Source organism: Pavona decussata, unplaced genomic scaffold (genome assembly GCF_977016875.1).
Source record: "Pavona decussata unplaced genomic scaffold, jaPavDecu1.1 SCAFFOLD_344, whole genome shotgun sequence".
NCBI classification, from domain to species: domain Eukaryota; kingdom Metazoa; phylum Cnidaria; class Anthozoa; order Scleractinia; family Agariciidae; genus Pavona; species Pavona decussata.
The window spans coordinates 641,653-655,866 of record NW_028145729.1 but is presented as its reverse complement, the minus strand read 5'-3'; the positions used below and the strand labels follow the sequence as shown (position 1 = coordinate 655,866).

The window sequence follows — 14,214 nt, the reverse complement described above, 5'->3', positions numbered from 1 at the left end:
TCGGCGCTTCGCGCCTCGTTGGCTATTTACCATCTCATATCCAACGCACGCTCGGGGAATAATTGTTAAATATCCCTCGATGATTGTTTGCGATGTTGTCAAGATTTTAATTTGTGACTTTGAAGCCGTGATAGTTATTCAGAAGGAAGCATGTTGTACATTTGATCAAGAGCCTAGTTATATTTTGTTCAGAGGGTCTTTTTTCTGTTATCTATTGAGAGAATAAAAGTGATTGCAAATTTGACCGTTTTGATTGTTTCGCAGACATGATATCACACTTGATTTGATTGGTACCCCAAAACCTAACTTCTAACTTACGTTGTTTCTGATAATAGATTGTATTATATTATGAAATTACAACATAACACAGAGGTCTGGATTTACCAGATTTTCTCCTTCCAATTCGGCCTGAATATTGTTAAAAAGCTAAAAAGATACCATCAGTTCGTTTATCAAAAGTCACTCAGTATTCTATCGTAACATTGCTTCGTATTGTCCTTTCGTGAACTATCATCATTTGTTGCCTGACTTCGTGGTTTACTAAAATCAAAGATAAAAAGATAAAAGAGCGTTAGAGAGACGAAGGCAACTTAGGGAACTCGACGTTGTCACAAATACTTTGCGACTAGCAGGGTTTTGAATGTAAGACTCCTTGGAGTTTTTTGAATTGCCTTTTTTGAGTTGAAGAAGCACATTTAAAAGAAATAACATATTAATACTTTACCGGTTTTTTTTTTTTTTCATAATTTTGGTTTCTGTCAGGTCTGTCAGAAAATGTCATTTCAATATAAACTAGGAACTGATAAATAAAGTTTCCATTTTTAATTTTTTAAATAAATCAGTTGCAATCAAGTTTCCCCTTCTTCGAAACAGAAAAAGATTTTACATTTACTTTCGAAAGATAACTTAACCTAGTATGCCATTTGATGTTTTTTAATATGTGTTAGCTATTTTAATCATTTAGTGTGAAATACCTGTAAACTAGTTGGTGAGCCTAGCTTGCTGGTCTCACAAAAGCTAAGCGTATTTTAATAATAAACTGCTATCATCATATCATATCATCAAATAAATAAATAAACAATAACAAAAGAAACAGAAACAAACAAGAAAATAAGTAACGCAATAAGACATTACTACTGATGGTTTGGTCACACTTTAGGATTTTATCCACAGACTCAAGAATTTTAACCATCTTGTACAGCATAAATAACAGCACCATACGAAAGTACTGCTCAGTATAGCTTTCATTTGAATGGTTACACTTTAAAGCTTTAACCGTAGATTGAAACGTTAGAACCTTAGACTTCCTGGTTTGAGAGTTTAGTTCTTTCCCTTTGAGCAAAGCGTTCACCCAGGTGAAAATAATACACATAGTTCAACTATTGACAGGTTATCAATTCTTTGATTCGGACGACATTCAGTTTCGAAGTACACGAAGTAACCTGATTATTTTTAACTCTGATGCTCTTAAAGGGTAAAGTGGAAGCAATTAATCGGCCCCATCTCGTGAAATATCACTCAGGTTTTGAGAGCTTACAGTACAGAGAAGATTGTGTATATATGCTATCAAGGTCTGTTGAACAAATTCCCTGTAAATTCGCGTTAATGGTTATATTTTAAATCTTAAGGGCATGCGTTTAATCCTGATACATTTTATTTACAGGTTGCTCAGACGAAATTGAAACAAGCGAAGCGCAGTCCATTTGAATTTATTTCCCGGCGGTAAGTTACATATTTTGAATTATCATAACATTGAAAGACTTGAAAATCACTACAGATGGGAAAACCTAAGGCCTGTTTAGTGTTTTATATTGTCAGTATTTATCCCCAGGGTTTGTGTGACAATTTGTGATCTCACAAACGTTACTTATCATAGAATTTCCCGTGGGGCTGTTTGTTTAGTCTGCTGTACAAGGTGATACTTAGCTTTTCAAATTACTTGTGAACAAAATCCATGAGTGAACTGAACTGGAACTATTAAACAGGAGATGTAATTTCCCGTGGTGATAATTCGTATGTTATACAAATTGGTTCTACTATTAAATCTCTGTGAGCCTAACAATGACCTACTAAAGTATAACGATATGAGCGTGATGCCACGGGACGGGACAAGGGAAAAGTAGCTTTTTTTTATTCATCCCTTCCCGTGACACCCCGAGCACCCTAATCCACTACTCTTGCATCCAATCTTCTCTCGCCCTACAAGCAAATAAAACGTGACTTGGTACGACTCTGCATTTTAGATACCTTTGCTTAGCTTTTGTCATTAAGAATAAAAGAGGTGCATCAAGAGCTAAACATACAGCTGTTTACAAGGGCCAATTAAGCGGCTGAGATATGTAAAGTAATTTAATGCTTTAATTTCACCATGTAAGTCTTTTCTTTTTATGTTATGTTTCTTTATTTTCGAGCAAGCGCCCATAATTTCGTAACTACATATCAGTGCTAATAGAAATTTTGAATCTCCAAATATCCGTACATGATTATAGAGACGACATTTTATGAACTTAAAAATTCCCAACATCGCAAGTATACACTGAATTTTTGAGCGCTTGGAACTTTGGCCAAACCAAAATGTTCACAAGTAGCATCGACGCATGACGAGCCATAGAAAACAAAATAATGTTCTTTTCTCTCTAATCCTTTCAGCTTATAGAGTAGTTCTGTCAAAGCAAAACTAGATGTCAGCTTAACGTCTCACAATATATTTTGCAAAACAAACATTGTCGCACGAGGGGACGACTAAAATCTTTCACTATCAGCATGTCGTAATGTCAGAATTACGTCAACATACATCTGACCCGTAACGTTGAACAAATTGTCATTTTTGTTTTGTGTACATTCTCCTATACACTGCGAGTCAGTAAGAAACCTCTGGAAACATCTAACACCCTCGAGCTCCACAAATCTGGAGGAGTAAATTAAAATTTCGGTTTCTAACCGGCTGTCAACTGGTTTAACTGATTTGCACACAAGCTCCCTCAGCACTTGGCGGGAAATTGGGAGCCAATAGAAAGATTTAGGCAAAAATGACTACGTGACCACGATTATCATACATTTGCCGCTTCCCGTTTTTCGTTAAGTGAAGTTAAATAGTCTTATGTTGGCATCAAAGGCCAGAATAATTTTGCACTACTTTCTTTTTTTACTTATTTTGTTTTTTCTTGGAAGCATTAACGCAAACGAAAACGTTTAAAGCTAATTTGAGGCGCTGAGGATTATTTAATTTTAATTAATTAATCTGAATTAATTTCAATTAAAATTGCTTAATGAAATTGATGAATTACTTAAGGAAACGACGTTTGGGTGAAAATTTCTTTTAAAACTTTCGAGGCAGAAGTCTTGACGAATCTTACCGAAACTGCAAAACGGGAAGGGCGGATACCTATGACGTAGTGACGTATATCGCGCATGCACCATAGGAAATCGGACGAATGTCTGCAGAGGTTTCTTATTCACCTACCGCCACATAGGGCAAGAGGATTACTCAGTTGGGAAAAACAGAGAAGTGAAACAGAAAGTTTTATTTTCTTCCCGTGTTTATTTTGATTGTTTGTTTGCGGTTCTTTTTTACTCTGACTTTGACCGTTTCAAGTGAGTACAACGCTGTAACGCTACTCAACCTTGACTTTGAGAGAGCTTTCAAGTATCATTCATGGAGTCTAACTCATCCTCCGCTGCAAACGAATGTGACGTCACACCACCTGCTGAAGGGGTACTGGACTTTGATGATGACACCTTAAGAGGTGAGGAAAATTTTCAAATATCCAGTTTTCCTTTCGTTAAAATTGGTGTCTTTTGACCAGATAATTTTCTCTTCATAGAGTCGTCTATTATCAATGTCATGGACCGCGTTGTCCTTGAGTTCTCTAGGTGTAACTTATAATTTGGGTTAATTAGCCGTAATATAAGCGGACGTTTTTACCTGCAATAGCAGGATGTTTTTTTCGCAACCTCTCAGTGCGTTTTTCTTATACTCATTAATTAGTCTCCAGTGACTCTTACTGCCAAGAAATCCAGTGAAGAATCCCACCGATACCCAGAGCGCGGTTGCATATAACCTCTGCTTATCGTAAGGACTGTTTTAAATGAAAGGCTCTCATTTCTACTCGGCTCTCATCATTTCTTCAGGAAGAAGGCTTAGCTGTAAGCTAGGATCTCATTTAGAGTGGGCAAGGAGGGGGGGGGGGGGGAGGGGGGAGAGAGTAGTAAACCAACTCCCTTCATGTTGTGGGAAGCATAATAATAATTACTTTATTAACGTATCAAGCAACAATCTAGCAGAGGGGATTCCCACTGGCGTTCTTAGTGAGAGCCTTATTTTGCTCGTGTCTAAGGAGCATTTACCTTAAATGAAAGGCATGTATCGTGTAACCAGTTGTTCTCCATCTAGATCATATATATTTTTGTGAGTGAGCCCCTTCCAGCGACATACGCAGATTTCGGAATACAAACAAAACCTTGAACGGGATTTAAAACCCATGACCTCTGTGATGCTAGCGCAAGTGTTCTAGCAGCTGAGTTCTCAACTGATAGGTGGTTATTTATACATGGAGATGATAAGATAGTACAACGAGAAGAAGGTTGTAGAACCTAAGATTGACAGGAAGAAGTAAAAGTTGTATTTCACCCGTTAATTTCTAAAAAACGAACATCATCAATGTGTTTTACTGATTGTTTTAGAGAGTAAGGCCTTGACATTTAAAAATTGATATTTATATACCTGTTTCAAATATATTGTTTTAAGGACTGTATTTGAAAATAATGTGCTTATACGATAAGAGTACAAATGCAATTTATAAAATGAAGGCAAATCGTTCTTTTTCAGCAATAGCAGAGGTGTACAAGATCGAAGGGAATGATGAATACAGAAGAAAGGAGTTCACAAATGCCATACAATTCTACACGGAAGGAATTAAAGTGAACTGCAAGGATGACGAGCTGAATGCAACAATATACAGCAACAGAGCAACGGCTCATTTCTCTTTGGGTAAGAGTTAAGGTTACCGTATACCTTTAGAGGTGTCTCGCATCCAAGCGATCTAGCGCGTCCAGTTTGAACTGTAGATACTAAACCCCTACAACAAATTGAAGCTTATAGAGCTGCTGTTGTGACGTGGCTATCAAACTATACCAAGAATGTTGAAAGAAAATAAATTGTCGGATTTTTCACGACCTCTAAATATGAGCGCCAGAATCACCTTTTGAACACTACAAGTGAAAGCGGATTTTGTTTTTCGCTAATTTGGGAGAAAAAATTTTTCGAAAGAAAAAATTCGCACACACGTTTCTGATGTTTATATGTTAAACTAGCTACTATCCAAATTTGAAGGCAAACGAACAAATTCCCTTTGAGGTTGTGAAAAAATTGACTCGAGAAAACAGTGTTTACAATTCGGCAATAATGTTATTTCAAAATTCTTGGTATAGTTTGATAGCCAGCTCTATAAGCTTTAATTTGATATAAGGGTGTAGGTATCCACAGTTTAAACCGGACGCACTACATCGCTTGGACGCGAGACACCTCTAAAGGTATACGGTAACCTTAACATAAAATTTGTACAACTAAATTGCATAGAAACCTTGGCTGTAAACCCGTACAACTCTAATTATGAAGATAGATCGCCTAAGAATGCAAAGTACAGATTATAGTGTGACGCTTGTCAGCATTTTCTAAACAGAAAAAGATTTCAATGTATACATGGTAAAATGATTATACCATACCACTAATTTACCTCAGCTGCCACATATCTCTCTCCCTCGACCTCACTCTCACTCTGTATGTGCGTCTCTGCTTCTCCCTTTCTTGACTAATTCTTTTACTGAACATCTTTTTGCAGGAAATTACCGTGAATGTCTCGATGATGCAAAGGCTGCCACTGGATTTCAGCCAACATTGATTGAAGCCATATTAAAACGTAATTATCTCGTTTGATAAACTCCAATAACCATTGCCTACATCTTACTTTCTCCGCGTGGGTAGAAAGTACCCAAACATATCTCTCCTTTAGGAGCCACCACCGCAACAGTTAAGAAACCCGACTTTCTCGGACCGTCCTGAGATGCGCAGAACGAATGCGCAGTAGAAAAAAGAGGGATTGTCTTTAAACGGGACACCGCTCTCTCAATTTCGAACTGTCGGTATCTCGAAGAATATTATTTTTCCTAGCTTCGACAGCATGGCTAGAAATGCGCATGTTGTTTCACAGTTGTTCGCGCTTTTTTGTTTATTGGAAACGAAAGCGGGGTTTTCTTATGTCGCCGACAAAGTATGCAGCGAATTGCTACCTGCGATACTGTTCCGGCATTGAGAACATAAGCCACCGACATCAGAAGATATCCCAGGCAATTTTTGCCGACGTGTCTGCGAAGTTTACTCCAGTTCAACTTCGCAGGCACATCGGCGATACCTAAGTGATAAAATCTGTGCACGAATTCATTAAATTCGAAGCTAACGGAAAACATGAAGCGCTAGTATAAAGGTGTGAAGTGATCTTGTTACATTCATCTGTGGTATGTCGCAGAAATACCTGGAACGTCGATCGTTGGGACTGACAGTAAATATTGCCAGTGATTATGTCGCAGGCATCACAGCGTCATATGAGAACTTTATAGGGTTAAACGTGCAAGCGGTTCTGGAAGGTCCCGATAACGTACCTGGCCCGATAGGTACTTTTTCAAATTTGTTTTACTATGAATTGAAGAATGAATGAGAATTTTAAGATGCAACTTTCAAAGTGAGAAATTTGAATGTCTGATGATGGAGTTAAACATTGCGCACATAAATAGTTATCAGACCTTTCCAGAAACGAGCTTCAGGCCCTTGTGATCATACCGTATATAACCGTTTCTGTAATTTGTACCATCAGGCGCAAGTGCCTGTCTGGAGTTGCATCTTTATGAAGAAGCCAAAGCCTGGTGTGACAGAGGATTAGCAGTATCCTTTACAGAAACGGCCAAACGTGATTGATAATGTTATGGTTACTTAGAAATTCACCTTAAAAAATGTGCGAAGATTCTTTGAAGGACAACTGACCCCACAATTTCTACCTTTTGCTCATACACATAAAATGAACTCCATCTTCAACAAATTCCATGCTCCTCTTTAAGTTTTAATGAATGACAACTTACAAAACCTTGACGTCAAAATCAAGATTAATAAGGACACCAAAACTCTGTTGGAATTAAAAAGTGCGTTTAGTGACGGACACGAAAATTTAAAAGAAACTAATCAGCTGGAAAATTCATGGAGTAGCTTTGAGAGTGAAACGACCAGAACAAAGGTAAGAATACTGACAGCATTTTGACGAAACATAGATAATTTATATCTTGATAATTCGCTTCCTCGTATTTGTTAGTGTCTTTGGCTTTCAGTTGATGACACCGCTCTTAGCTTTCTGTGTCTGTAAACGAGCGAAAAGAACACGCTTTTAAATGTTTCGAGGCAATGGCCGGGATGTAGGCCCAACGGGAACTTTTTAAAGTGGAAGCCTAACCATCTGGTCCCGGTTGTTCAAAGAGCGGATAACTTTATCCAGTGGATAAATCGCTATTCAGCGGATAAAATGAATTGTTTAGAGTACATTTCAAATCCGCTGGATAGCGATTTATCCACTGGATATAGTTATCCCGCTCTTTGAACAACCGGGACCTGAAGATCAAATAAACGATGCAAGACGCAAAGTGAACTTGCAAGGTTACATCCGCAGTCGGGGGATGCATAATAAGTAGAGGCTATTTGAGTTACTTCTTATATATAAATGAAAATAATAAAAAAAAAAAAAACGGCGGGAAATATAAATTTTAAACGTTATTCCTTTTAAAGTAGAGAGACCAATTCCCTAACTTATGCACAACAACGACATCTTTCACAGAATACCTTACCACTGACATGCATAAGAAATATAAGTATTCGAATTACATTTTAGTTTGTTAAAGTCATCGGCTGTCAAAAACAAAATGAAAAATTTCATTGAAGAACGAACTGTTGATGAATTCAGCAACGCAATGACCAACGTTCCTTATCCTCAACATTTTGCCCAACAGAAAGAAATATACACATCGCAAAGTAATGAAGATGATAAACAAGGCATTGAAGGGCATGAATCATGTTTAAGAAATTCGAAGGAACAGGGAAGCACGAATGAAGGAAAAACCCTTGATCGTGACCTGGAAAAAGCTGATCATAGCTTCGGGCAGTTGAAAAATGCCGTAGCCTTTTACGATGTCCGTCTAAAGATTGCTAAAGAACTAGGAGATAGGGAAGAAGAAGCACTCCTGAATGATATTCTGGGCAGATGTTATCAAATTCTCGCAGATTTCCAGAAAGCCTCAGAATTTCATGAAACCCATCTGGCTATTACAAAAGAGGTTGGAGACACAGTAGAGGAGGCCCGTGCGTATGGTAATCTTGGTGTCTGTTACAAAGGTCTTGGAAAATTCCAAAAAGCCTTGGAGTACCACGACCTCGAATTCAAAATTGTGAAACAGGCAGAATACAGGGCCGAGGAAGGATGTGCGCGTGGAAATGTGGGAAAATGTTATCAAAGCCTGGGAGAATTTCAAAAAGCCTTGGAGTACCATGAACAACAACTAAAGATTGCGAAAGAGGTAGGAGACAGGGTTCAGGAAGGACGTGCGTATGGTAATCTGGGCAACTGCTTTCACAGTCTCGGAAAATTCCAGAAAGCCTTGGAATACCTTGAATTCCAACACAAAATTGCCTACGAAGTAGGAATCAGAGCTGAGAAAGCACGTGCCTGTGGCAATCTTGGCAATATTTATCACAGTCTTGGAAATTTCAAAAAAGCCATAGCCTTCCATGAAATCCGTCTAAACATTGCAAAGGAAATAGGAGACAGAGGCGAAGAAGGATGCACGTATGGTAATCTTGGAATCTCTTATCAGAGCCTCGGAGAATTCAAAAAAGCCTTAGAATTGCATAAAATCCATTTAAAGATCGCCACAGAAGTTGGAGACAGAGCTTCAAAGGGACGTGCGTGTGCAAATATTGGAAACACCTATCATAACCTAGGAGATTTTAACCAGGCCATACATTACCATGAGCTCGATCTATCAATAGCGAAAGAACTTGGAGACAAGTATGGAGAGGGAGATTCGTATTGCAATCTTGGCAATGCCTACTGCAGCCTCGCAAATTTTGAGAAAGCCAGATTGTATCATGAGCTACATTTAAAAATCGCAAAGGAAGTAGGAGACAGGGCTTCTGAAGGGAGTGCATATGGAAACCTTGGAATCGTTTGTGACAGCCTTGGTGACATTGACAAGGCTATAGACTACTTTGAACTGGAACTCAGTATAGCGAAAGAAGTAGGAGACAAACGCGGGGAAGAATGTGGTTATTCGAATCTTGGAAACGCCTATCAGAGTCTTGGGGATTCTAAAAGGGCCATAAATTATTACCAATTGAATTTAGAAATAATTAAAACAATGGAGGACAGGGCTGGGGAAGGGAGAACATATCATGATCTTGGCCATTCCTATTTTGCACTGGGAGACTTCAAAAAATCCCTAGATTACTTCGAACTGGCTTTAAAAATTTCTACAGATGTCGGGGACAGGAAAACAGAAGAAGGCACGTATGGTGGTCTTGGAGCTACTTATGAGAATCTAGGTGATTTTAATAAAGCGATCCACTACAGTAAACTTCAAATAGGAATTGCATCAGAAATTGGGGCACGCGATGACGAAGGACGCGCTTATACCAACCTTGGAAATGCTTATCATTCTCTTGGTGATTTCAAAAAAAGCATACTTTATCATGAACTGAGCCTTAAAATTGCAAAAGAAATTGGAGACAAAGAAGCGGTAGGGTTTGCGTATAGTAACCTTGGCAACGCTCATCACAAGCTTGGCGATTTTAAAAAAGCTATTTATTACTTCCAAGTGGGTCTAGACATTTGTAAAGAAGTAGGTAACAGGTCGTCAGAAGGCAAAATCTACGGAAGTCTCGGTAGCACATATCAAAGCCTTGGAGATTTAAAAACCGCCTTTGTCTTCCACAAACGTCAACTAAAAATTGCCGAAGAGTTAGGAGAGAAAGCTGATGAAGGCATTGCATGTGGCAGTCTTGGTTGCGTTTATCGTGATGTTAAAGATCTGAAAAAGGCCTTTGAATTTCACGAACGCAATCTAAGGGTTTGTAGACAAATTGGACACAGACCTGGAGAGGGAATGGCGTACGGCAATCTTGGTAATGTCTATTGTGAACTCGGAGATTTTGAAAAAGCAATAGAGTACCACGAGGCTGATTTAGAAGTTGCGAGAGAAACAGGAGACCGAGATGGAGAAAGAGGTGTTTATGCCAATCTTGGACGTGTTTACGGTCTTCTTGAAGATTTTCAAAAAGCCAAAGGTTACTATCAGGGAGCTTTAGCAATTTCCAAAGAAGTAGAAAACAGAGTTGCAGAAGGACGTGCTTACTGTGGTCTAGGTGTTTGCTTTAAAGGAATGGGCTCTCTTCATGACGCTCAGGATTGTTTTCAGTCCAGTGTAGAAGCTTGCAATGATGTCAGAGCTCGTCTGCAGGATAAAGACGACTGGAAAATTAGCTTTTGCAACACGTATAACGCTGCGTACTCTGCCCTGGTGAAGATATTACTTGAGCAGGGTAAAATTAATGACGCTTTGTTAGCTGCTGAGGAAGGACGTGCACAAGCTTTGAAAGATCTCATGCAATCAAATTATGGGCTTAAAACGAATTCTTGTACGTCATGTTTACAGCAACGGACAATTTCTGACGTACTCAGTTACACTCCACCAAATACAGTTTTTATAATGATGGATGAAGACAACATTGTTTTCTGGCTTGTCCAAAACAGAGAGGATGTGAAATTAAGGTTAAACCAAGCCAATTACAACAAGACAGGAGATTTACTTACCTTTTCGGATTCCTTGATGAAGACTGCTTATGAGGAAATTGGTGTGAGAGCAGCTGTAAGATGCGAGGATCGCTCACTGGATAAGCTGCAGATTCAAGAGGTGAAAATTGAGAAGTCTGATCCGTCCCTATCACACTCATTTCATCTTCACACGACTGCACTGAGAACATTGTACGAATTTATAATTAGTCCGATTGAAAAATTGGTACATGGTGATGAACTTGTCATTGTTCCTGAAGGTTCATTGTGGTTAACTCCTTATGCTGCGTTGTTGGACTCGAATTTAAAGTGCCTGGGCGAATCTTTCCGAATCCGAGTGATCCCTTCCCTAACCACTTTGAAGTTGATTGCCGATTGTTCATTAGACTACCGTTGTAAGAGTGGTGCGCTTCTTGTCGGAGATCCATGGGTCCAAGAAGTTGTCAATTCTAAAGGAGGAAAGCTACACCAGCTGCCATTTGCCAGAGAGGAAGTAGAGATGATTGGACGAGTACTCAACACTGCACCTCTCACTGGAAGAGATGCAACGAAGGACGAAGTTTTGAAACGGCTCCCCTCTGTTGCATTAATACATATTGCAGCACACGGCCGGATGGAAACTGGAGAAATTGCTTTGACACCAAACCCTTCCAGAGAAACTCAGGTACCTAAGGAGGCAGATTACCTGCTCAAAATGAGCGATGTGCTGAATACGAAGCTGCGAGCAAGACTGGTTGTTCTCAGTTGCTGTCACAGTGGTCGCGGGGAGATCAAAGCTGAAGGTGTGGTTGGTATCGCGCGGTCTTTCTTGGGCGCGGGTGCTTGTTCTGTTCTGGTGTCACTTTGGGCGATTGATGACGAGGCCACTATGGAGTTCATGAAAATTTTCTACAAACATTTGATGGAAGGAAGAAGTGCCAGTGAAGCCCTGAACCGAGCCATGAAATCCATGAGAGAATCAGACGAGTTCAGTGAAGTGAAATACTGGGCGCCATTTGTACTCATTGGAGATGACGTCACACTAGAGTTTGGTGGCTGAGTTGGACCAGGTGTCTCGTACTGTAAGTCTAGAGAAGTTGCCATTAACTATACAGTTTGTTTTTGAAATAAATTTAACTGCCAAAATCATTTAAAAGATCGAATGATCAATGTTGATTTAGAACAGAATTTAACTAAAAGTACAAAAGTTAAAGTGATTCAATATTTCACTGTAATAGCTAACATCATTATCAAGAACTCTAATGTTGACCTTCACAACTTCAATTGACATTATTTCTTGATTATGATGATAGCTTGAACATCGAAACGTAGCATCACTTTAATTTTGCATTCTTAGTTAAGTCATATGCAATAACAATTGACTACTATGAAAGATTTATAGATATGAATAGTTACTTCACCAACAAGCGTTGCTGTAAAAAAATTTTAAGTTCTTAATGAACACGTAAACAATCCGCAGAGAACACCATGGTTTTGAAAAAATGGGGATTCAATCCGTGGTCAGATAACAGTTATTCAACTCATTTTAGGCAGCCATGAGTTCGTTGCCACCATGGCATCGTCGGCTGGAAATTCATTTGCGACTGGAGTTTGAGAAATGGTTGTAGAATATTTTTATGTGTACTTTTGTGACACCCTTCCTCGTTTAATACCGTCCAATAAACATGTACATGCAAAGCAATATAACCACTCCACCCCCTCCCCCCCCCTTCCACCATTAAATTACATTGTCGGAAAAAGAAGTATCGTTGACGTTGCATCCACTGTATCCCGGGTACGATTTATTCATAATTCCAACTTCTAACCATTCTGTGCCTTTGTTGTCCTATATAGGTGGGGAGCAGAAATGCTTTGTGAAGCTGACAGAGAACTCCATAATTCAGAATAAAGGTGATCCTGCTTCGTTCCTGGAATTAATGGCAGATTTCTAGAAATGGAGTATAATTATGATACTCCAGGGACCTTTAAAACTTTAAGAGGAACTGTAAATGGGTAAATACATTTAGCAAGAAAAGTGCGTGCTATCATCATCATCATCATTATCATCATCATCATCATCATCATCATCATCATCATCATCATCATCATCATCATCATCATCATCATCATCATCATTATCATCATCATCACCGTCGACGAAGTGACGATGACATGGACAGCATAAATCTGTTTGACGTCTGACACCACACAGAACGCGATCCTGTATCTAGATGTCTAATTCTGTCCCGCATCCAGGAATTCCTTTTAAGTTTGTTTGCAAAGTTTGCAGACCTGACATTGTAGCAATTTTGTACACATTAAAACTAAGATTTCATTTTTTCACTTTTCCGTCATATGATATGGCAAACAATCACAATGTAAACAATAAAAAAAAAAGAAGAAGAAAAATCACAGGAAATAATTTGAACTTAGTACGGATAAAGTATTTTTTTGAGGAAAATTTGAATGTGATGTTTTCTGAATTGTGTTTACTTAATATAAAATATTCAAGTGAAAAAGGAAACAGCGATACATCTTGAGATTTCCCTTTAATTCTGTACATCTTATAACTTTAATTTATGGTCTATAATAGTATATACCATAGAAAACTGCCGTCGATTTGTCAAGGCTTGGTTCCCACTAGCGACATAATGATCAGTCGCTTATTTCGTTGTGGGAACGTCGAATAACATAATCCAAAAAAAAAAAAGACGCTTATGATCGACATCATAATCATAAGAAAATGATCGAACATTTTCTTATGATTGTGACTATGATCGTTATGTCGCTAGTGGGAACCAAACTTGAATAGATTGTAGCGGGTACGGTTTTTTTTTTCAAGAGAGACAGAGTGCGCGAGCGCGGATCAGTATCCGATTTTGGCGGGAAAATGAGATAGATGTCATCATTTTGCTACTAGTTTTTGTGAGGACGGCGAAGTGGCGAAAAGAAGTCCTTGAAACTGTATTGATCTTTTCTTTTTGGGATCACTAAACGGCTTAGCAGCCTTAGCTATCATCCCTTATTCAAAACAACTGTGCTGAGTTCGTCGCTGATGACCATAGAGAAACTTACTCAGTGGGATAATTCTGTTTATAGCACCTCGCTTAAACGTCAAAGTAAAATCTTGTATTCGTGTTTGTACTGGTACTTTAATTTTAAATTACATTGGCTGTAGAGTAGAAAAATCCTAAAACATGAATAATTTGGTTTAAAAATATGCGGAATAACTTCGGTTGCCACTCTATAAGGATGTCACAGTTCAATCGCCGGAGTGACGTAAATATGATAACATGAATGAGAACGCGAAACTTCAGCCGAAAGGGAAAGCACTGCCAAAAGAACTGTTATGACT

General features: G+C 38.7%; 1 protein-coding gene across 2 annotated transcripts; it reads left to right on the top strand.

The window, feature by feature from the left end:
• The first annotated feature begins 1,483 nt into the window (after window positions 1-1,483).
• Window positions 1,484-13,399, top strand: LOC146453237 (uncharacterized). 2 transcript variants are annotated; one of them, XM_085096865.1, is made up of 9 exons: window positions 1,484-1,571; window positions 1,664-1,722; window positions 3,596-3,746; window positions 4,829-4,990; window positions 5,841-5,918; window positions 6,870-6,937; window positions 7,155-7,283; window positions 8,047-11,941; window positions 12,714-13,399. In XM_085096865.1, exons 3-8 carry the CDS (start codon window positions 3,656-3,658, stop codon window positions 11,917-11,919), a joined length of 4,401 nt encoding a protein of 1,466 aa, XP_084952991.1. In that variant the 5' UTR covers window positions 1,484-1,571; window positions 1,664-1,722; window positions 3,596-3,655; the 3' UTR covers window positions 11,920-11,941; window positions 12,714-13,399. The 2 variants fall into 2 exon arrangements, with proteins under 2 accessions (XP_084952991.1, XP_084952992.1); XM_085096866.1 differs by lacking the exons at window positions 1,484-1,571; window positions 1,664-1,722 and having other exon boundaries at window positions 3,570-3,746.
• The last annotated feature ends 815 nt before the right edge of the window (window positions 13,400-14,214 follow it).